This window comes from Fonsecaea erecta (assembly GCF_001651985.1).
Source record: "Fonsecaea erecta strain CBS 125763 chromosome Unknown Scaff15, whole genome shotgun sequence".
Lineage (NCBI taxonomy): Eukaryota > Fungi > Ascomycota > Eurotiomycetes > Chaetothyriales > Herpotrichiellaceae > Fonsecaea > Fonsecaea erecta.
Genome location: NW_017387258.1, coordinates 198,846 through 222,072, shown reverse-complemented (window position 1 = coordinate 222,072; position 23,227 = coordinate 198,846). Strand labels below are relative to the sequence as shown.

Sequence of the window (23,227 nt, the reverse complement as noted above, 5' to 3'; positions counted from 1 at the left end):
ATTGTATAAAGCTGTCCTTGAGACATCGACTTCTCGCACTGTTGAGGGCCTCTCCAGCAGTGCGAGAATAGAGGTCCTATTTATCTCTTTCTGTGTATACCTTGTGGGGGCCGACTTGGCATTGGGGGCCGTTGGCCCCATGGGGGCCAAACACCTGATGGGGGCCATTCGCCCCATCGGGTGTTGTCGGCCGGGAAGCGTATTGTAACAGTCATTGTAACAGCCCTGCTTCCCGGGTGACAAGCCTGCTCAATCACGCCTCCGGCCAACTTCACCCCAGCACCGCCTCGGCAGAACACTCAACCCGATTCAAGAGAGAATCAGGGAGATTGCATACATCTGCTGTGAGGGGATGGGCACCGCGATTGACGACACCACGCGGAACAGGGGATTAGAAGACCTTAAAAAAATCGTGCAGAAACTTGCGGCGGCTGTGGCGTCGTCCCCCTGAAAGGAGTCACAAGGCGATCACAGATGACTCCAGGGTCTGGCCGGGCAACGGGCTACATTAGTCCAGGACGCAATGTTCGCGTGTAGAGCTATTTCGTAGCCCCAGGGTGCGGCCAGAAAATACTGTTATTGGTTCCGTCCGCCTTACGATGAATATAACGGGCTCCCAAATATGACCGAGGCGGATGCTTTAGGTCTGTCCACACTGGCTCAGGAACGTATTGGTGAGAGTCGCACTGGTTCAGCTGGAGATGGGAAGATCCGCCACCAGCTGGATGATTCGTTCCATAAGATTTGTCTCGTCGTCGATAGGCTCGCCATCAACTTGCTGCAGGATGACATGTTTAATGATTCTGAGATTCTTTAAGTTGAAAGCCTTCAGTACATTCAAGAAATGATCCGATCTTCTCGTCTCACTTGTCGATTAGGGGCTGCTGGGTTCGCTCGTACGGGTTCGCTCGTACGGGGTCGTTCTTGGACAACTGGTGTCTTCTCAGGCTGAGACCCACGAGCTGACTTATTCTCTCAATTTTTTTAGTTACTTTCACAGCTTTCAGAGATTTATGGCAAAGCCTTTAGTTTTGAAAAACTCATCGGCATATTCGAGTCCCTAACCTTTAGAGTCTCAGACGAGAAGGCCCACCAGCAAAAGAGCTATTACGCCTTAAAGATATCGCAAGCAAGGCTGAGAGGACAGCCGCAGAATATCTATTAGCTCACTAGCAACTCACTCATCCTGGTTTCATTGCAGGAGATGAGGACGACAATCAAAGTATGGTGACAAAATACCACTTGTAAAGATACCTTCAGTTCATTCAGCCGTACAAGGAGACCTTCATCTTCAACAACCTCTTCAACTATTGCGAATCTGCCACACTGTTGTGACCCCATGGCTCTTTTGTAGGAGAGACCACCATGATGAACGGGAGATCGATGGGATCAAACACGCGTCGACAACTGAGGTTCGGAAGTATTGGCCGGACTCATGTGTGCCTGTGTAGCCTCGTGCTGAAAGGAGGTTACTACTTACGTGATATCCGCCAGCGTGACAAGACTTGGCGCCAGTGATGGGGTTTGGTTCTGACCAAGCTGTGGCATAGAGGTCGGTATAGTCTGTACCGGCTCCGAAAAGATTCATATCGAGGGACAGTGATCTGTGCCTTCATTCGAGACCGGCGCTACGACCTGATCGTCCAGTGGGCGCAATTGGTCAAGGCGTGTTTCCCTGGGTGAGCCTGGAGTTCAATCTTCTGCACAGGGGATGGATTCTCGCAGATATCCTGATGGAGATTGGTCAAGCTGCGAGGGAATTGCCAAAGTTTGTCTGACAATTGCTCATGGGTCCCGGCAAAGTCCGTACGATCCAAGCTTCAGGGAGTTCACTGTGGACCTTGTCAAAGCAGACTTGGGTCACAGTTTATGTGCAGCCTTTGCTCAGCCGAGAGATGATATCTGTACGATGGGCCTGAAGTAGCTGTTCACGGCCGCTTTTAATCTTCGCAACTTGTGTACCGTCTCACGGGCAAACGATGTGTATGTCGAGGGATCGAAGGGTGACATTACAATTCACACGTCTGCCATTGTAGATCTAGCCAAAATATCCCGAGGTGATATGAAGCTATTGTTTCTGGGCAACAAAGGTTAGGCCGGGATTGTTTCGAAACAACGTCGTCACGGTAATTCGAGCCAGATGCTGCGCGGGACGACGTCTTCCAGCAGATTTACCCAGCAAGCTTCCAGCAAGGCCAGCCCAAAGGGGCGGGAAGCTTGATAGCTGCGCTGGTGGAATACTAAAAGAGACTGTGAGGCGTGAGCACATTGGAACTCCTCGACACGCCAGCGACGAAGCGTGTAGGGTCTCTCCAAGGGTTCAGCGGGCATGGTGGTCGTTCTGGAGGTTGTCTTACACGCGTTCCTAGACGTTGCCTTGGTGGTGGTCTTAAGGTCATCCTGGAGATGGTCCTGCACGTGGTCCTGGTGGTGGTCCTGGGGAGTGCCTGCTGGGCACCAGGAACGTCATCATCACGTCGCAACCAGAGATCGTCGTACAAGGAGACGCGAGTCAGCCTGAGAACTAGTAGAGAAAATGCTGTGATGGCCCTGTGTCGGCCTTCTTCCAAGCTTCGGGAAAATGCCCTCGACAAGGTGGCGTAGATAAAGGATGACCATGCCACACGTACCATCGTCGCATTCTCACTCAGGCTCAAGCCGCAGGAGATAGGTGGGCTGTGGAGGACGCAGCCAGAGATGCGTCTGTATGCGACCAACCCCTGTGGCTTTTGAGACGGCGTCAATGGGTACATCGGGCTACCGAAGGGACGAGATCTGACTCGCACAGAAGCAGAATTGGTGGGCCTTCCTGGGGGTTTCCGCATCGACAGTCTTCTCCCTCCCCCCCGGATCAGCTGCAGCTCCCTATCAAATAGTATCGCCCTCCTTGTCGCTTGTGTCGGCTTCGGATTCGCTTCCCTTCGGTCATGTTCGGCCCAATTGGGCGCTTCGTGTCTGATCCTTCTCCACGATTCACAGCCACATCCTGACATCAACCTCGGACTCTCCATGACGCAGACCCTCTGTCGCCTAGAAATCAGCCTGGGTGCAGACTCTCTGTAAGATAGCGACACAGATTTACAAAAACGGAGCGAACAAAAAAGGAGAGCAGGTCTAGAAATGCCGCCATTAGACGACGAAACTTCCAATGTCACAACAGCATCTCTAAATCATGACGCCTCGTCCCTCCGTGACCTTCAGACTCCCGCGGCTAGTCTCATGACACCGACGCCGTCAATCGCTTCTGAATAAATGGTCGTCTCGGAGAGGCTGAACCCGCAAAGATATGCCAATCGAATCGGCGTATGTGCTTAGGAAACCCGTAACAACGGACTCGAGGACAGAATCACGACATGGAGGCTGGTCCCAGCCACGAGGCCAGCAAGGTCCTCGTGCCCGACAATTGGAAACACGAGGACTCTGCCTAACCTGTTGGAACGGGCGGCTGCCATTTATCTCGACGAAGACAACCAACGCCGTTTGAGAGGATCGGCTCGCTTGCGGTGTCCTCCAAAGCTGGAAGTCGGAGTGGCAGCCTTGGGAGTGGAGAGATAGATCTTTTAGATGGAGCTCTGGGTCCATCATCACAATACCGACGAAGATCACCTTTTCTCAGTCTTTCGTTGGGACCTGTGAGTGATAGAGAACCACACAGGGGACGCCGTCCAAGATGCAGATGAGGGAATGCGAGTTGCCACATGAACCTATCGTGTTGACAACAATCGGGAGCTATCTTTGTCACGTTCGGGCGTGGTTCGCACGAGGGCGCGAGTGGTGCCGAGGGAGAGCTGACCCGACCTTGGACGAAAGCCTGGCTGACGAGGCGGAATCGTTCTCCGATGCCGACGTCGACGTCACCGACGGTTCGCTTCGGGCCGCATCATCGTCAACAAAGCACACTTGAACCCCAGTAAAGGCACCCAGCTCTCCTGCTTGTCAGTTCAATTCACTCTGGAGGCATCGGCAATTTTGCGAGAGAAGCTGTAGCCTGATCGAAGTTATGTGTCCAAAACCAGCAAATGGTCCAAGGCCATCGAAATCGGCCACATTTTCCAACCTCGGAGCCCGGTACAGTGCAAAACTCGGGCTGTACTTTCGTGCTTGATTCACATCTTCATGCCCTGGCTACTCCTAACCAGGATTCCTTCAGAGAGCTGTTCCTTTTCTTCGGCGGTATGCTCCAATTGCTCGGCTCCGTGCTGAAGCTCCTCATTGGCAATCCCTTTCCATTCGTTCATCCCCTGTCTCTGGCTGATATATGGCTGGTGCTGACTGTAACCGTGTGGCGCCTTGTTGATCGGTGTCGGATTTCAAACCTTGCCAAGTTGTTCCAGCCACCGGCGAGAAAGCCACCGAAGACAAGCATCTCTTGGACCGGGTGGTTGAAGATCTTCTGTGCTCCGAGACGGCTTTTTGAATCGTGTATGTAATATGCATATGGGTTCGACTCTGTACGAGGAACCCGGGTACACATTGGACGTAGTTGGCACCTGTCATCAAGCCAGGGTCTGCTGTGCGTCTGTGTGAAGTCAGCAAAAGCAGTCCTGCGACCATGGCAGAGATTGCTGTGCATTCATGTGTGATCAACGAAGCCCTGATGTGGTCTGCTTGTAGACATCGCATTGCAGTCCACAAGGGTCCCCTGTTAGTAAAAGACTGCTGTGCATCGCAGTGCATTCAACAAAGTCCTGGTGGTGTTTGCTTGCAGGCATCGGAGCGCCATCCCCAAAGTTCGACATGTCATCAAGGAAGGGTCTGCGGTGCATCACAATGCCGTCAACAAAGTCGTCTTGTCATCAAGGCAGGGTCTGTGGTGCATCCGTGTGCAATCGACAAAGCCCTGGTCGTGTTTGCTTCCAGGCTGGTGACCCAGACAAAGACTGCTGTGCGTCGCAGTGCCATCGACAAAGCCGTCCTGCAGGATCATGCACTGAGATGATTCCTGCTCCTCCGTTGATGTATGTGCAGTTGCAAATGCTCGACCGGATACAAATTCCTCCGCACATAAAAGTCAATCATCATACAAAATCTGTCGTCGTCTTCCATCATCTCCCATCGGCGCGGTGAAGACATTGTGCAACAACTCGCATCAACCAAGAGATGGATGCAAGTTCAAGTGACGCGTCGGAGCCGGGCGCTCCTTGGCGGGCGCTCGACTCGCTGTCCGTTTCTGGCAACACGGCCTGCGCGCCGCAGCCCTCATCACCACAACAGTCGAACCTTCAGCCATCCACTCACCCTGATCAATTGCAGGAACTGCTGAAACTTGCTGAAGACGTCGCGACATACAAACTTCGTCTCACGGCGGACGACGAACCAATCAAATTCTCCATTTCTCGAGAGTCGTGGTTGAAACTGCAAGAAGACTCCAACTTTGACCTGTGCACAGGACGGTACGGTACCTTATCATCTTCATTGATTCCTCTGGCGGTGCGCTGATCTTTTCAGGAAATTATTTCGATTCTTCTTCGACAGCTCGCGCTACCTTGTCACCATTATGCCTCCTCCTTGCTCTAGACACGATGCTATGGTTTATTTCCTTCAAAGAGTCCCGTTCGAAACTTCGTCTGACTTGATGTCTACTCTCATGTCAAAGATATGGATTCAGGGGGCCCCAGCTAGTCTGATATCCACTGGAGAGTACGAGTCATCGGTAAAACAACCCGACTTATGTATCGACTGGGAGAAGAATATGTTAGATCGCCGCAGACATACAATTGTCGAAGTGGGCAAGACCCAGACTCTTCAAGATCTTCGATATCTCGCCCGATTCTATCTGAACAACGACGCTAATATCCAACGCGTTATCCTCATCGACATCACCGAAACACCACCATTTCAATCTCCCAAATCTATCGATATCTCTCAGGGGTTTCAGGAAGACGAGGAGACGGGTGTGGTTTGGTTTGGCAACGCCAAGATTATCGGCCAGACGAAGATATTATGGGAAGTGTGGGAACGAGATTCAACTGGTGTTCCACAGTCGACCTTCGAAGAAACCTTCGCGTTCGGAAAGGTGCCACTAAGAGACCTTCCTTTCTTTACAATCCCAGAAGGAGGTGTCTATTGCGATACGACCATTCGAAGAGAAGTGGATGTTCCCATCAAACCGGAGATGATACAAAAATTTTGGACTAAATATTGGGGTTCCGCGTGTTGGGTGGATGTCCACAGACGGATGTTTGGTTTGTTAGGCGAGCAGAGACTGAAGGAAGCGCTGGAAGAAGCTCGCGCTAGGCACCTCGCTCGTCTGTCTACCGGACCGAGCTGAGTGGAATCGGGTTCGCGTTACAAACAGCCAACCATCGTGCTAGCCATCATGGTAGCCTTCGTATCATAGCAGCAGTGGGCAGGAAATGAAACTCTCTCTCTTTCTCTCTCTCTCATACACACACACACAGGCGCACATTGATGTAACCAACCATCCAGTCAGACAGACGGACAGACAGACTGACAGTGCCATCCACACAGTCGCCCTGGGTCGGTGACTCAGCTGTGACGGAGATGATCTCTCCTTGAGCAGATCTCTCTTCGCCAAAAACTCTTCTAAACTCTCCTTGGAAGAAATCTTCCGCAATGCCTACCAGCTCGTCCTGAAGAAGACGCAGGACATGCTGTATGACGGGGTCGTACAATTGACAGAGAACCTGGTTGCGGGAAAACGCGCCGCTGCAGATATACATAGGTAGGCACGCTATGCACGCAGAGCTGAACACCAAGCCTTGGCCCACCGGCCCGGCTTTTTCTTCTTCTTCTTCTTCTTCTTCTTCGTCGTCGTCGTTTGTTCCTCTGATCTTGCTTTCCTGTTTTCTTCTGTCGAGCGGCACGACGAGCACGGCGCACTCTGGTGGATGCAGATCATGGCATGGACTCGGGCACGAAAATAGCGAGTCTCGCTCGTGCCATGAGGATCCAGTCGGGTTGTTGGGCCAAGACAGGGCTGGGGCAGTGCAAGCCCTCAACAAGGCTTGATCGATGTTGGCCCAAGGACAGTGGACGCACCAAACCGGGGGTCTTCTCGGCCACCGCAATTGCATTTTGGGAAACATCGATTTCGGGCTGCCAGATGCCGATTCTCGTTGAGCATGTCTTCGGGGAGGTGTCCTTCCTCTCACTGGAGCTGAACAAGGAGAATTGTTAGAATGCCCTAGTCCAGAAAGTCTCTCTAGCGCCTGCCACGCGGAGAACTGATCAAGACATCGATGTGTGGCAGAAGAGGCTGAAGGGCAAATGAAAGAAGGTAGCCAATACACTGATTGACCATGTCCGGGGCTGCATCATCTGCCAGTATGCCTTCTCACGCACTGCAACAGAAACAGACTCGAGAATCTCGGCGCCTGTTCTATTCTAGTCTTGCCGCCCCTGGAGGAGCCTCTCGGTCACCTTGGCCTTCTCGATGAAGTATGTGTATGTGTAAACACGCCATTCCACACCCTCGTCCCTCCCTATCTGCTCAACTGCAACTGATCTAATGAGCCATTCGCAGTTTCACCGGGACTCACTGTGGCACCCGTGATCCAGTAGTCAGCCCAAGGTAAAATAATCTCCTATCGACAGAAATGTATCATATTTATTCCCTCTTCTCCAGACGGGTCGATGTGGCCTCTAGAACGCGATTCCCAAATCGACGAGACGGACAAGACATGTTTCCTCTCAAGTCTATCATCACCCTATCAATGTGGCACACAACTATCTCAAGAGCTAAGGCTGTGCAAAGAAGAGATGACTGGTCGGACCCCGCAAGCCCCGGTCAGATATCAGGCTATCCAAGGCACTGGCCTCCGAATGAAGCCGGGCCGAGGTCTACTGACAGGCGATGAGTATGTCCTGGATATCCAAAGTCGCTGAGCTGTCTGATAAATTACTCGGACCTCGACCTCCTCCTGCTGGCTTGCATGCAGCTCCATGTTCAACAGTTCCTCGCTGGAAATTCAGTTGGCTCCGTGGTGGCGTGCTTGACCTGTCTGGAGTAAAGTCTCATGAACCGGCGAACGCAGTGTATTTTCCGACCGGGAAGATTAACAGCATCGAGGTTGGGCATACATCGATATTGATGCACGCAAACACGAGGCACATAATACCAACACCAGTGGTCAAAGGCGTCGGCCGGCGTGGTTCCTAGCGACCTGCAAGAATCTGCTGCTCGGCCATTCGAGGTACATGATTCTGTTTGTTCCCCGAGATGCTCGGAGAAAACAAAGCCGCTCAATCGTGAAACTGTGATGAACGGTGTTTGAACACAGCCAAGGGAAATACGTTCAAACATCCGGGAATCATCTCAATGAAAGGTCCAAGGGGTTTTTGTGTGATGTTTCGCTGGGCTGCGGTGGCTGATTGGGGGAAGGGTGGACGGGACGAGGGAGGGCGAAAGGGTTTCGACACGGTGGTCTTGCCGGAGCAGATGGCGCGACGAATCGATTCTGATTAGGCATCATTTAGGCACGGGTTAGGTAGATATTAGGCGTGAATTAGGCATGGTTTGGGTACTAAGAGAGCATACTCTACTCCCACTCATCGCGCGCTGGCAGCTAGCTGAGAAAGCCCTCTAACGCTGTGGATAATCTTTCTGTGAGATACAGATCTCTCGTAGCTGCTATCTAGTTCTTGGCTCGTAGTCAGTGTTGTTATATCTACCGGTGGCGTCTACGGAGCCCTCCCCAGTGACACTAAATGTTTTCTCAGCTATGTTCGCTAGTAGTCCTCGTCATCTTTGGTACATACTGTCCCATTCCCACGTGTCGTCCAAATACCAGCATAAACGGGTTTGCTCATTCTTATACCGCTCCACCAAAAAATCATTATTTACGGGCCCCAGCTTCTCCTCGCACTTCTTGCACCGCTGATCAGAGAAATCTGTCACCGCGGCCGACCATTGAGTGTAGGTTGTACACTCGCGCCGCTCCGGGAGTAGGAGGTGCACTGGGATAGGTACAAAGTTATGGACGTTATCGGTCCACAGGCTGTTTTCGGATTTCCGCTCGATAAGGGAGTCCCGAAAAAATTGTTCCCAGATCTCATTGCATGGGTAGTCATCAGGGTCGTCCGATGTATCCAAAAGGATGGATGCCTTTCGCGCATAGACGGATCTGGCTACACACCGGTCGTAATACTGACTCCGGATGAAGTCCAAAAGACTGACACTGAGAGCGGAGTTGTGAAATCTCTGTCCCATCAGATAGTCGTACTCTGAGCACCAGAATTGGAATCTCCCGAAACGAAGCTCGTCGGCCCTGGAGCCCTTCAGGTCGTCGAGAAGATGATCTAACCAGAGGTGGAATCCGTTCTCGTAGCGGAGAATCGCCTTGTCGTCAAGGGGACAGCCGGGATCGATATACAGTCCGAAAGGTGTCCGTCTCTTACTCAGTCGTTTGACCTTTTCGACCAGGTCAGCGACCGGGGAATTTCCACCTTGTGGGCTGTCTTCAACGTCCCCGGGCAACTCGAAAGTGATTGAGGCCGCGCCCCTAACCCTAAGAAAGGCTGTCATGATGATTTCAACATCGGAATGAAGCCCGTCCAACTTGATCGGCGCTGCTCCTGTGTCCTCGTCCCAGTGCACGTAGCTAGGGACGCTCTGGTTCCATATCCGCCGCCCAATGTCTGGGTGAAAGCGGGACCACTTCTTTTCGCCCTCCTCCTGGAATTTGATAATTATTGGCGGCAAGTTACCCGTCTTACGTCCCTTGGGAATCTCAATGTCAGCTTCCGTCTTGGGGTCAGCGTCGTCTTCAGTTTTCCATCGGGGCAGTAAGGCAGTTATCAGCGCCGTGACCTGCTTCCAAGCCGACACGAGCTCCCCCGGATTGTCTGGATTGGGAGCATCAATGAGAATCTCGATCTTCCGAAACTGATCTACTGGTATCCTGTCGATATCTTTATAACACTCGAAATGTGAAGATTCTGCAATGACTAGCAGCAGGAGCTCGGGTGACCACGCCCAGGTCCCGATTTCCGATGGTTCGATCTTGAAGGAAACAATGAGCAGCTCGTAGAGGAGAGGGCGTAAATGGGCATAGTGCTGTTTGTTCGCGTACAAGAGGCCGAGAGAGTATCTCTTCTCGAAACACACGGCGAAAATCTGGGCCCGAATCTCCCACGGCATGATGCTATCCCATGTCCTGGGTGGTGGAGTTGAAGGGGACCTTGAGTCAGGAGCCATCGATCGTATTGTACGACTGACTAGGAAAGACTAGTACAGATGGTAGTGGAGACGAGAAGGAATCCTCTCGGGACCGCTGTAAACAACTACCGTGTATACCACTCAAAGAGACAGGTTAGTAGGTTGCTCCAAATTGGCATACAAGAAGGAATGGGGATATTTATGTAGATGGCATGTGAAGTCCTTATGAGGACCTGCCATATCACGTGACTAATATCCCTGAGTCACCGCTACTGGACTGGCGCTGAGAAGGCCAGTTCCTTTGGATCAGTCGTCGATAATCGAAAGTCAAATGGAGAGATCGTCTGGTTCTTTACTCGTTGTCAATAGTCAACTCAAATGGCTCAATTCCTGAGGTCTGAAGTTGTAACAGAGGACCCCCTCTGATCTCCGTCCATGGCGGAGCATTAGGGCTATGCATCCCTTTGCGACGCTTCCCACGCGTAGGAGCCCCTGGCAGTCGGGAAGGATCTGGGCTGCCAGCTTAAACAAAGTGGCTAACAGAGCCAGCTGAGCTCACCAATCGGCATTCATGGTTAAGAAAGCGGCAGTGCTCGCAGGAACCATTAGATCTGTCACATCTGACTCGAGGTTTGTTGGAGGTCCTGTTGGGGTGTCTGAAGAAGTCAGCATGAACACAGAGGGTTGAAGGTGCTGCTCACTTGACTGGACCATGACGACTTGTTCATCTCTCCCCAGATGGCAGACACATTCCTGACACACTACCTAGTCAGAGAGGGCTCCCACCCTGCGCAGATTATTGAAGTCCTGGGAAGTGGACTATTGTCAGCGTGCGGAAACTCTGTGAGCAGATACCGAGGTGTATACTCACGTTGGCATCGTGGAAGTGGAAGTGGGAGTGGAAGGGCAAGAGAAAAGGCAGGTCCGCAGATGAAGGGGGGAGAAAGGGGATAATTATATTTCTGGCGCGACTGGTGCCTCCAAGGCTAGAAGAGTCCAGTAAAGTGCGGCCAGGATCTCCCAGTGGCAGTTCCAAGGGTCCGTGACTCCAGACGGACCAACCCAGGAGATTGCAAGGGATAGCTAGAACACGGTGGAACGTGAGCAGACATACCAAAGGTCAGACTGGAATGGTATGTGAGGGTGTCAACAGACATGTCGTATTTTCCTTCTCCTACAGTGCGAGTAGTCGATGTCTCAAGGGCAGCTTCATACACATACACAAGCGATACGCAACAGAACTGGAGTTTGACCTGTCATCAGGAGGACAGCGACATGCCGACCAAATCCATCGAACCTCCATGACGAGATTACTGCCCTAGGCGGCCTCGCCTCCTGCGATGAACTCTTGTTGCGTCCAGTGCCTGCAACCAAGACAATCTGCTTTTGAGTCAGTGTGTGTCCGGTACCTGTGTTCGGTGCCTGTGTCCAGGGCAACATGAGCTCCATCGCACATCTGGAGGACCGAGTCAAGACCTGCATTACTGGAAAGGCCTTCAAGCTCCACAGTTGTTCGTTACATATATATATACGAAGATGACTGGTCTGAGGAAAGAACAGATGAGAGAGAGAAAGAGAGAGCAAGTCGCAACGACAACGTGATATGGACCTGAATCGGTAATGTCCTAAGGTCATATCGACTCGAAAAATTCCACCAAAACCAGCCCCGAGTCTTGACCTCTACACATTCCTCGGCTTCTGAGTCCTCGTCGCACCAATCATCCTTCCCTTTATGCTCCCCTTCTTAGTCACCCTCCTCGTTGTCCTCGCCTTCCTGATCCTCTTCGTCACCCTCATCCTCTTCATCCTCCTCGATCTTGAGAGCACTAAACATGCCCGCGGTCTGTATTCTCTTCTCAATAAAAGGATCGTCGTCGTCGTCATTATCTTCATCACCACGCGAGCTTGAAACCACCGAAACGTAGTCAGCGGCCAGCCGGTCCTTTGGGCTCTCCGCCAAGGGATGCATATACGTCTGCCCAGGGCTAATAAACTGGGCGACCTCTTTAGGTACCTATTACCGACGGGTTTGGCCATTGTCCAGAATAGACTGGGTCGGAGGTAATCCCCCGGGCTCGCAAAGGGCTTGATATCGGGCCGTACGAAAATAGTTTACCACCACCCGGGAACCTATCGTCTCTGGATACGGAGTAGGGACACCACGAAGGTAAAGTAGAGGTGTCGGTATACTGGGCGGAACATGGTCTGGAACTGAAGTACCTTCCTATCGATTTCCTCCAGCCTGGAGTCGCCGTACGAACCTCTAAGTAGGACGACTTCCCCAATATTGTAGGGGACAGTATACGCCGCTACGATAGTGCTGGCGCTTCTGAACTTGTCGCTAATACAGCACCAGATCAAATCGGGGTTGATAGAGAAATCGGCTCCGTACGCCTTGATAGCCGTCGTGCGGAACCGGCGTTGTTCGTTAACGTCTTTTAGCTTGAAGAGACTTAGGGTCGCTCGCGATGGAGTCCTCATCCGAGCTAGAAGAGAATCGATATACGCCCAGTCGGATGTGCTTTGGCGCTCGAAGCGCACTCGCGTATTTGTCCACATTCCGACGAGAGTGCTGAGTTCATCCCGGAGAACGATAGTCTTCTGCTGTACATCTAGGATTTTTTGGTCAAATCAGGCGGTCTCATTCTTGACCTCAGCCTGCGAGAGGTCGAGATCGCCACGATAATAGAGGTTATTGAGCATTTGCACGTGGTGCCTTATAGACTCGCAGTCGGTATCTAATGCCTCGAGATAGCTCGTGAGTAAGCGTTTCACCTCCGGGCGGATATTTTCTTCGTGCTTATCCCTATCGATCTCTTCGTTTTCATGTCGCTTAGCGGAGTCTTCGAAACTCTTCTGGCTAGACATCGAAAGTTGTGAAAAGTTTCTTTTCTTCTCGCTCGCTGACTCAAGTAGAGGTTGGATCTCCGGTTTGAACATGTACCCGCCGTCCACCTTCTTGATCCGGATAAGGCTTTAAGAGTGAACGATATTAAGGGGTGAGGTAACGAATCCCCCTCGTGGGGTCGCGAGGGCCTTTCCTTTCCCTTTGGGATTAGGAGGGATGGTGAGAATGTAGTGCTGAGTGTAGGCAAAGCAATCAAGGTACAGTGCTATCAGAACGTAGTGCTATCGGGATGCAGTGCTGTCGGGATGTCGTGATGTCGGGATACAGCCCCATAAGAAGTAGGCAGGATATAGTGCTGGATATAGTACTGTCTGGATGTAGAGCTGTGAGTAGTAGATGACGCCGTTGGGATACAGTGCTATAACCAGTAGGCGGAGCTATCGGGGCGAATAGCTGTGAGCAGCAGGCAAAGCTGTGGGGAGACAGGGCTATGACTAACAGGTAAAGCCCGCATTTCGAGATGATCTTCATCTTATCCTTAAGGTCGTTGGATGATCCCAGGAGCTCCGCCAAATGACCCGGGAAGGAAGTTGTCCATCTGCCGTGCACATAATGAACTGAGTTCTTGTATCCCATGACGATCAAGTTGAATCGCTCTTAGCCCCGATGTGACATAACCGTCAGCTTTCATCTGTCCCCTCTTTAACTCTCCATTGGTAGAAAGAACGAGGCCAGGTGGACCACGGGCATATATTTGCATACGATGACCCCTGGTTTATTTCCGATAGGAATGGGGCGGAGTAGGAATCAAGTCCCATGATTTTGTCAGTCCGCTGCCTGGATGCGAAGTGTGTCCATGAATGCAGCAATTTCTGTGGCTGTTCGTGGTTCGTCGATTGTTTTCCTGAGCCAGATGTCAATCTTGCTCCGCGCGAATAGGACGTTTGAGTACTCGTTGTCGGATCCACAAACCTTTGCTGCATTGCTTCAGGCATGAGAGTCGTAGGGTACTTTCTTGCCTTAGCGCTTACTTTTTTATATATATGAGAGATAAACTTTTCAATGCCTTCGCCGGCGTGAAGAGAGATTTACACCATTCTTCCACGCCGTTGGGGCTGTAAAAGCCACCGATCCGGGTGACATTGTTAAGTTCGTTTATCCACCATGATTCGACTTCTCCTCCAAGGCACGGCCCGAGCGTCAATCGGATAGCAAATGCGTTTCTTCCGACTGCGACGACTCTGAAACGATCACAAATGCTTGAACCCCGCTGTAATATTTCTTGTCTTTTGTGACCGTTTCGCCGGACCACAAGTCGGTCGGGGTGTCAGGGAAGCAAACTCTAATGTCCGCTGGCTTGGGCGGACCGTTTTGTGCCGTTAGGTGTACAGCTAATTGAGCTATTCCTCCAATCGGAGCATCATTGGCATACCGAGGTGTAGGCTGGGATTTGAGACTTGCCACTATCGTGTGGCCAAGTCTGCTGGTCCAATCTCTCAGCCATTGCCGTTTCGTCTCGCTAGAAGTCAGTTCTCCCGCGTTACGGGGTCCCCATGGTTTGGTCATCGTGGGCGGTCCTGCTGTGGAATGAAACGACTGCTGTGCCTCAGATGATTATTGTTCTTCCTCTTCTCAGATATATCTTTCGTGGAGCTAGAAGGAGGGGGGAGGATCCAAACTGGGAGATATGCTAGGTTCGCTTTATGAGGTTTCCTGCTGCCCGCAGGGCATGCTCTTGTGTTGGGGGGGGGTGGGGGTGGGGGGTTGGGACTTTCGTCTAGTCTGCTGGATAGCCAGCGCCGGCATCCGCTGCGTATTCAATTGGACTACCGCCTTTCGATAGTAGAGAGTTCTTCGCGATGATTGCCTGACTGCGTTCCGTATGCTGAGCGAGAGGCGTTTGTCTTGTGATGGTGCCACCTTCGCCGCCTTCTTTCTGGATGTATTGATACAGCTGATAGGCCAAAATGACTATGTCGCCGCTGAGCTCCGGCCACCAGTCGCTTCGTCTGGTAGCCATTCGCTTCTTTGAGCTAACCGCCTCATGTGGGCGTGGCGAAACAATTTGAGATGAGATAGGCAGGGATGAGATAGGTAAGTCAATTGCGAGGGTGAGGTTGGTGGAGCTGGTGGCGATGGGCTCTGCCTGCGTCTCTGGTTCCAGACGTGCTGGAGGTGCCTTGGATCTTAGCTTCGCCGATTTTCCTGGTGTCGAGCTCAGTACGCTCAATTGGTGAAAAGATGGAGGATCTTTCAAGTTTTGCTACCATTTGGCAAGCAAAGACGTAGTCAATGAGGATGAAGATTCATATAACTATTGGGGCGGCTGAGGAGAAGGTGATTTAGCGATGCCTGTGCCAAGCCTGTTGGATCTAATCTACGTCAGACTGATCCCGACCGCTCCTGATTTGATGGAAAATCTATCCGTGAAACCGTCACGTGGATCTACCAATCTGGATCAGAACTAGCTGGTTGTCACGTGTGGCATCCAGAGTCTTCTGTCGATCTCGAACTAGGCTACGAGGAACTGCAGGTAGAAGAGCGGCTGTGAGCGAAGTTGGGGACTGCTTGGGCTTCAACCTGGTGTCGTTGTCGACTTCAGGCGCTTAAACTGCCTGCATTTCCATAAATCGCCAGTTAATTTTTACGAGGCGAACACCACAGAACAGCTATCTTCCGGTGGTGGTTGTGTGAGGTGCAGCACAGCAACAAAGGCTCTCGGGCGCGGGAAAGGACCATCAAAAAACTTTCACTCTCGGATCGGAGAAGCCACAACCACAGCCATCTATGTCAGTCAAGTTTGTCTCAATTCAAAGATCAACGAGCGTGGATTTCATTTCAGCCGGATATATGAACGCACATGACAATGCGGAAATATTACTACCTGCTTCGATACTCGATCCCGCGCGCCGCGCAAAACAGGTGCAGTTCCCGCATCAGGCCCCTGAAGTGAGTACGGTTCACGTCATCCACAAGGTCGCCCTTCTCAACCAGAATTTCCATTGCCGCGCGCACCGTTTTGCCTTCCGTCGTGAGGCCGTCGGCGAAGACACCGTGATCTGCTGCAACGGAGCTCTCGTACGCCACTATCTCCGTCATAATATCCCTGACCATGACTTCGCATAGCTCTCCTTGCATCTCCAGTCGTTGGGTATTCAGGTAACTGCGAACGATGCTCATGGCCACATCCCCCAGTAGAGGGTCAAGCATGGGGGCCAACGTGGAGCCATAATCGGCCTGGGCGTAGACTCTCTCCCTCAGAGACGCTTTGCTACCCAGCTCAACGCTCGTGCTTGATTCCCCGAGGAATACATCTTTGCGTCTGCCGTTGGAGGGAGCCTCAGGAGCTGGCGATTCGGCCAATTGTGGCGTTGACTCAAGAGCGGGAGGGGGATCGGCAGCAGCTTGTATGATTCGTGTCTCAATCAGGCGATGAAATTGTTCACTGGACACCCGTTTCGGACGTGATTCGTCTGTGATCTTCAACTCCTCCAACTCCTGCAGCGCTTGATCCACGTTTTGAAAATCCGATGCAGGTGACAATGGAGGTCCGGCGAAAGGGCCGTCCGGACAAGATGGGCCCGCGGCTGACATAGTGGGAACTTTCAGGAGGTCTGGATAATTAACAGGATAGCTATCGGTGAAAGAGTGGTATTCTTGAGGATTGTGGGCATTTGAAACATCAGGGCGAGGAAGGAAAAGCCTTATTATACGACCACAGGTGCCAGCGGACGGCTTTGCCCAAGCACCAAAAACGCGCAGTCGTGTCGAGGTTAGAAGTGCGAGAGACCAGGAAGGCAAGGAGCAGGAATGCGAGGGTGAAACGCGAGAGGTTGGGCTGCAAGGGTGGCCAATGCGGGAGATTGGATTGCAAGGGTGGCCAATGCGGGAGATTGGGATGCAAGGGGTTTGCAGCACAGGGCGCTTCAGAAGGGCGGTGAGCTTCAATATCGGACCAATAGGACAGCATAGGCAAGGAAACCGGTGAGCAAGAGCCAAGGATGAGCCCGACATCGTCGTATCATTCAAATAAGGACAATATGAAGCATTTCCGTGTAATCCCAGGCAGGCAGCAACATTCCCGGTTTCGCCGAGATGAGACAATAAACAAAAGGCGTCACTGGCACAGCCTCCCACCACACTACCACCAAAGAATCACCAGGCTGCCGAGCAAACTCCCTTGGACCTGCTCTCATATTCTGTCCTTCGCACGCACTCTCTTCGATAATCTTGCCCGTTGCCGACAGGCCACATTAGCCACTCCGGCATGATCCATCCGCAACAGGGCCAACCTATAGTCAATATGGACGCAGTCACTGAACGCTTCGAAAAATCCGAGCTCAGGGTGCCCTAATCGGAGGATATACTACTCTCGTTGGAAACGAGCCAAAGCTTGCCACAGAGGCTGCACGCATTTTGAATACGCGACAGGATTCTGGGGGAAATATGACGTATCGGGAACTTCTGAGCGACGTTCTGCACCATGTCGGGCGGGGTATGATGATGGTGTGTGCCACCCCGATTGAGACATCGCGGCTGGCCCGGATGAGTCCTAAATATCGGGGTAGGTTTATTGCTCTCAGCGAGGAAAATTTATCCCGGATTTATCATATGTTTTTGAGACCATGGTCGCGGGGTACGGGATTCCTCTGCCGAAAACTGTGCTTTCACTTTGCAGCCCTCCGCGACCTGCCGAATACAGACCACACGGAGCGCTTGATTGAGCGAACACACTCGCTTCAGCACATCCCATATCCCCGATCGCTCTGTCACCTCCTATGGCCTTTTCCGAGAGTCAACCTTTGGCTCGAAGCTCGGTCAAATCTCGACCCCTATATAACAGCATATAGCGCCACAAAGCAATCTTTCGGGCCGCTGATTCTCAGTCGCTACGGAGAATTTGATCACGCTTCACAATCCGCTACGCTTGAACATGGTCACCAAGAGTGCATTACATCCACTCCTGTCAGATGTGATCCCGTCGGGGGAGTGGTGACAGGTGGACGTGCTGGGGGCTAGCGTGAAATGTGGTGAGATATAGAGGGTGGAGATGAAGATGTTGACTGTCCCAAGTTGAGTCGCCTGGCCCAAGTCAGACTTGAGCCAGCCACCGCGTTCGAGGTCAACCACGCTATGATGTTCACCCAGTCCAACATCTTCCGGAGCGCTTTCTGAGCAGCAGCAACAACTGAAAGATCAGAAGCACCGTACTCGGCAACGAACAAGACGCACTGAGATTTCTCCGCCCGATCAACCATCTTGCTACTCTGTACTCGGTAGAGTGTGCACCTGTTTTCCGAACTACTTTCGTCCTTGGGTGAACAACATCAATATTTTCGTCCATAAGTTGGTTCAAAAGCCGCATCACCGGTTCCACGCTTCAAGCCTTCGTTCAGCCCGTCTTTTCTCGATCGGCGCAAGTTGTATCCAGGACAGGCGGTGGTTCGGGAGCAATGAGCTGCCATTTGTGCAGCTCCTGCTGTAGTACATTGGTCTCGTATGCCAGGAGAGCTTCTGCACCCTCGATCTTGCGTCGGTAGAACAGAATTTCCGGCATCTCGTCGATGGTCCTGCAGAATTGACTGCCAGTCGTGTACCGCATGAGGAACTCACGCAGGGCCTGCGCCTTGTCCATGATTCGTCTGGCGACCCTTTCCGCGAAAGAGCAGCTCGTACAAGCTACACCAGCGATGTGCAGATTCTCTTAAAGTGGAAGATTGTGCTCGTCGCCGGCGCTGCTCATTTTTGTCACCCTTTGTAAGTTCTCTGGCATGGTCATTTGTTCTTGCTGATATACCGGTTGTAGCGGTGGGCTGGGTCTTACCGGCGGTATTGCTGACGTAGAGAACTTGTTTGGCGCTCTCGTCGCGTTGAAGCCGAGTAAGCTCCTTTAGGGAGATGTCGATCCAAGCCTCCCGGATCTCCATGTTGTCCGTTTCGGCTTCCGCCCTGGGAACCATCGTAGGTCAGCTTCGTGGGCGCAATCTTCAAGGGAACCTGACAGCTGTAGCGAGGCAGCACCTCCACTCACTGGTATCGGGCCAGGTTGGCTTTGCATTCGGCACACCCCTCTCCAGCTGGTCTAGCATGTATGAAGAGCCGTAGAAGCGCACGGATGCTTGTCATCTGCCCTCTTTTGCTGCCACCCCTTACTGAGCTATCCGTCGACAGGGAGCCAATTTCTTCATGTAGGAAACGTCCACCTAAATCTTCTTACCGTTCTTGAAGTCTTCAGCCTGGGTGAGCAGATGTTTCTCCACGATGATCCATCTTTTCTCATAGCTGACTTTGAGGCCTGCCACTATACGCTCGACCCGCGGTTGTAGCGCACCAGCGCCAACACTGCTATACCTCGATCAGCGTGATGAACGAACTCGGAAGACGAGGACGGGGACGAAAAAATGGGGGACTTTCTCGGTGACGCAGGAGAGGTTGCCCAACCTCAGTTGATTGTTGGTGATATGGAACCCAGGTGTCTGCGGATCACGACGGAGAGGGAATGTCAGAGAGCCTTCGGGTGGGATCGTTAGACGAAGAGTCAGAGGGTTGAACACGTATCTGGATTGTATAAAGCTGTCCTTGAGACATCGACTTCTCGCACTGTTGAGGGCCTCCTCCGTAGTGCGAGAATAGAGGTCCTATTTATCTCTATCTGTGTGTACCTCGTGGGGGCCGCCTTGGCACTTGGGGGCCGTTGGCCCCATGAGGGCTATCCGCCTGATGGGGGCCACTCGCCCCATGGGGTGTTGTTGGCCGGGGAGCCCGGGTGACAGTCTGCTCCACCGTTCTGCATCTCACGGTCCATAGGCTTCCCTGGAGTAAGGTTCGCGCTAGCCTTTTCTAGAAGTCTGTACAAGAAATCCTAGTACAGAGTTGTGGCTGTGCTAGCAAATCATCCAATTATTTCACCCGCAGGCCTTTTTGACCTCCCTTACCTTCTTCCTCAACCACTCTCTTTCCTCTTCCATACTGATCAAAGGTGCCCCTTCTGTAGGCTCTCCAGCGCAACTTCTTGTACTTGCTGACAGCTTCCAGATTGATCCTCCTTCAGAGCCTCAAATTCAGACCGCGATAGATCACAGGGATCGAGGGCGTTGTGGCCTCTTCGATCCCACCAAAGCTCCCATGCCAGGTAAGTAGATGTTGAATCCCCTTCCGAACTGCTCCCAACTCCTGCAAATCAACCAAATAATAGATCTCAAAGCAAAAGTGAGAGTGCAAAAAGGAATACCTCCCTCCCCACTTCACATGAGTGAACCACCTTACCGGTCCGGCGACTCTCCCGCTGTCCCCAGGTTATCAATGGCTCCCTGGGCTCGCGTACGCCAAGGAGGAGGAGGAGGAATTCCAATAATAAAGCCAGCGCCAGTAGGTTTATCATTCTGGCTTCTATCACTATCGTCGAGAGGCCCAGTCCTTTCTACATCACGCAGAAGCCGTATGTCCAATTAACTTCCTGTCAGAGAGCTTTGGGGTGGGATCGTTAGACGAAGAGTCAGAGGGTTGAACACGTATCTTGATTGGTATAAAGCTGTCCTTGAGACATCGACTTCTCGCACTGTTGAGGGCTTCTCCAGCAGTGCGAGAATAGAGGTCCTATTTATCTCTTTCTGTGTGTGCCTCGTGGGGGCCACTCGCCCTAATCGCCCCATGGGGTGTTGTCGGCCGGGGAGCCCGGGTGACACTCGCATAGCTACCTCAGCTCTCGGTGGATTTCTTATCTTCGGTCGGATCCTTACAAAGAGGCATCCCTCCTCCTCCATATCTTGTCTGCAGCTTTTTCTGGGGGTGATCCTGCATCCTTGAGGTGGCCCTGCAGGTGCACTTGGTGGTGGTCTTGAAGGGTGATCCCGCAGGGGGTCTTGAAGGTGATCCTGTAGGCGATCCTACAGGTGGGCTTTGAGGTGATCCTGAAGGTGATCCTGCAGGTGGCCTTGGAGTGATCCTGCATATGGTCCTGAGGATGGCCTTGGGAATTGTCTGCCAGGCACCAAGAAAGTCGCCATCGCCGCCAACAAAGTATATAGGTATTGTAGTCAAGTAGTTATGTTTTGCTGGTACTGACAGAGACGTACGCTCGACTGATAAAGATAAATGACTATCTACGGGGACCTGCCACGCCCACTTTGACAGCGAGTCTGACTCGGGTCTATGATGCGACAATTCCATCTTCTCTCTCCAAAGCTAGTAGGACCTTCAAGGTCTGGGGATTGCTTTGAGGAGAGATGTTCGAGGAGAGGAGGAGAAGGGTTGGGACTGACGATACGGGATTCAAGGGGGACCTATAAATCAGTTAGTTTCGCGGTTTCACAATTCAGCACACCGGGAATTCTTCGAGGGAGAGTTACCACATGCTCAGGGAAGCCTATGATGAGTTGATGCAAGCCGCCCTCGGCTGGCTCAGACAGAGTTCTCAAACGTCACAGCAACAAAGTATCCGGCAGCAAGTGTTTTCCGAAGCTGCGGCATCGAGGGATTCGGTTGAATGCGATGGTGATACATGGTGTTTCGCATCCAAGCACCAATAAACCTGGTGGACCAGACGGGTCTTGGACCTAGCAGCAAATCTGTCGACCACGCTGATCGCTGGACCCTGAGGGTGGACTTTGCCAACACTGCGGGTGATTGATGCCGTCGACTGGCTCGGGAACGACGCCATACCCTTACCCCTTACTGGCAGGGCGTCGAAATCGACAATCAAAAACTTGTGTCTGTTGCGTGTTTAGCGGACCAGCTGCACCCCATGCCGCATTGACTCAGGCACTATCTTGACATCGCTCGCAGTCGATAGTACGGAACCCGTCGTGTTTATATCGGCCCAGTCCATCCCCTCGGAGGGCATCATTGATCCTCTTCATCTCTGCCACGGTGCTGGCGGCACTGTGCCAATGCGTGCCGCTCTTCATCGCCGCGCGAGCCTTGACCGGTGTCGCCGTCGCTTCGAATGTGCTCAACCCGGCCATCGTGCGCGATATGTTCGTGTGGGAATCTTCTGTGGATACTTGTGAAAAACCTGGCTTGGTCTTTGGTGTGCTGCCCTGTTGCATCGCTTTGTTGTGCCCTGCAGCAGCTTGCGGATCGTTGACTTGAGGTGCTGCGTGGATGGGCCAACAAAACGGCGTCAAAGAGTCAGGTTCCTATCTGGGAGTCCCCGTCGTCACAGGTGCCCGAGCTGCCGTCGTTCAGAACGACGATAAATGTCATGTTCCTCCCTCGTTCCTTGGGATGCCATTCTGCTCGCTCTAAACCCTGTGTCAAGGAGTCTAGGTAACAGAGACGAGGGAAATATCGCGTCCTTGAAAACCCAAAGCTCTGTTGACTCTTCCGGAGAAGGGTGTTCCACAAAGGTGGCTTGCATGGAAGGGAATATGATATTCGTCCGCTTCACGAATGCAACTGGCAGGAGGAGCCGACAGGGGATCATCAGGCTTCTAGTCGTCTTATTGCAGTATGCCTGACGCCTCATGGCGAGCGGAATGCCAGATTGTCGTCGTTCCGCATCTGGTCCTTTGCAAATCCTTGGGCTGTCAAAGACGACCGGAAGTGCAACCTTTCGGCGGCATTTCTCACGGCATCAGCGCCAGGGCAGTGGAACGAGAAGCATTCAAAGTGCCGATATTGTGCATCGTGTTTCATCTTCATCGGAAGACGTTAGAAGTTTCTTTATCAACTATTGCTCGTGCACATCAGCACCGACTGGTCCCGGCATATGATGTTCAAGGATACAAAGGTTATCTCTGACAAGTCCGGTGTCATTTCAGATGAGATGGTTTTGGAGCGTGTAACAATATTTCGCCAATAATCTTGACCTCTACCAGAGTCACTTTTCGATGCCAGACTCCAGCTCCCGGTGTTCGCACCTGAGTCTTTTCTCAAGATTATTACAAGGCAGAGCCACGGCGCGTCATATTCTGCCGGATTCACAAATGACGCCTTCGTCTCATTTCCATAACCAAGGCGAATGACTGTACTACCTGGAGTGATTTCGTTAGACACTGTTCCGGCGACGACCCAAAGACGGAACAATCCACCATACCTGAACTGTTATAGACTGGCCAGCCCAGGTGCTCACGCAGGCCACTCATTGGGTCTCTCGCAAAAGTCGCCCAGGCATAGCTCATGTGTCGAGACACGACATCTTGCAGTGGTGTATTCGGTTCTCCTATCAGATCAGCTGACGTGCCAAATACCATCGAGACTTCGCTAGCGTGGTGATTCTTGTCAAAGGGAATGGTGTAGCCAAATAGACGATGGAGCTT

The 23,227-nt window shown here is 52.2% G+C and overlaps 5 protein-coding genes across 5 annotated transcripts; 1 reads left to right on the top strand and 4 right to left on the bottom strand.

Moving 5' to 3' along the window:
- Positions 1-5,100: 5,100 nt before the first annotated feature.
- On the top strand, positions 5,101-6,271 carry AYL99_11641 (hypothetical protein; the record flags this gene model as incomplete). The annotated part of the gene is made up of 2 exons (XM_018843146.1): positions 5,101-5,393; positions 5,449-6,271. The coding sequence occupies 2 exons, from the start codon at positions 5,101-5,103 to the stop codon at positions 6,269-6,271; spliced, it is 1,116 nt and encodes a 371-aa protein (XP_018687473.1).
- Positions 6,272-8,704: 2,433 nt separating this feature from the next.
- Positions 8,705-10,102, bottom strand: AYL99_11640 (hypothetical protein; the record flags this gene model as incomplete). The annotated part of the gene is made up of 1 exon (XM_018843145.1): positions 8,705-10,102. The coding sequence occupies one exon, from the start codon at positions 10,100-10,102 to the stop codon at positions 8,705-8,707; it is 1,398 nt and encodes a 465-aa protein (XP_018687472.1).
- Positions 10,103-11,864: 1,762 nt separating this feature from the next.
- AYL99_11639 (hypothetical protein) lies at positions 11,865-12,988 on the bottom strand (the record flags this gene model as incomplete). Its single annotated transcript, XM_018843144.1, has 3 exons — positions 11,865-12,124; positions 12,268-12,721; positions 12,773-12,988. 3 exons carry the CDS (start codon positions 12,986-12,988, stop codon positions 11,865-11,867), a joined length of 930 nt encoding a protein of 309 aa, XP_018687471.1.
- Positions 12,989-15,848: 2,860 nt separating this feature from the next.
- AYL99_11638 (hypothetical protein) lies at positions 15,849-16,562 on the bottom strand (the record flags this gene model as incomplete). Its single annotated transcript, XM_018843143.1, has 1 exon — positions 15,849-16,562. One exon carries the CDS (start codon positions 16,560-16,562, stop codon positions 15,849-15,851), a length of 714 nt encoding a protein of 237 aa, XP_018687470.1.
- A 1,798-nt stretch (positions 16,563-18,360) lies between these two features.
- Positions 18,361-21,931, bottom strand: AYL99_11637 (hypothetical protein; the record flags this gene model as incomplete). The annotated part of the gene is made up of 5 exons (XM_018843142.1): positions 18,361-18,619; positions 18,645-18,917; positions 19,000-19,120; positions 19,186-19,313; positions 21,768-21,931. The coding sequence occupies 5 exons, from the start codon at positions 21,929-21,931 to the stop codon at positions 18,361-18,363; spliced, it is 945 nt and encodes a 314-aa protein (XP_018687469.1).
- Between the last annotated feature and the right edge of the window lie 1,296 nt (positions 21,932-23,227).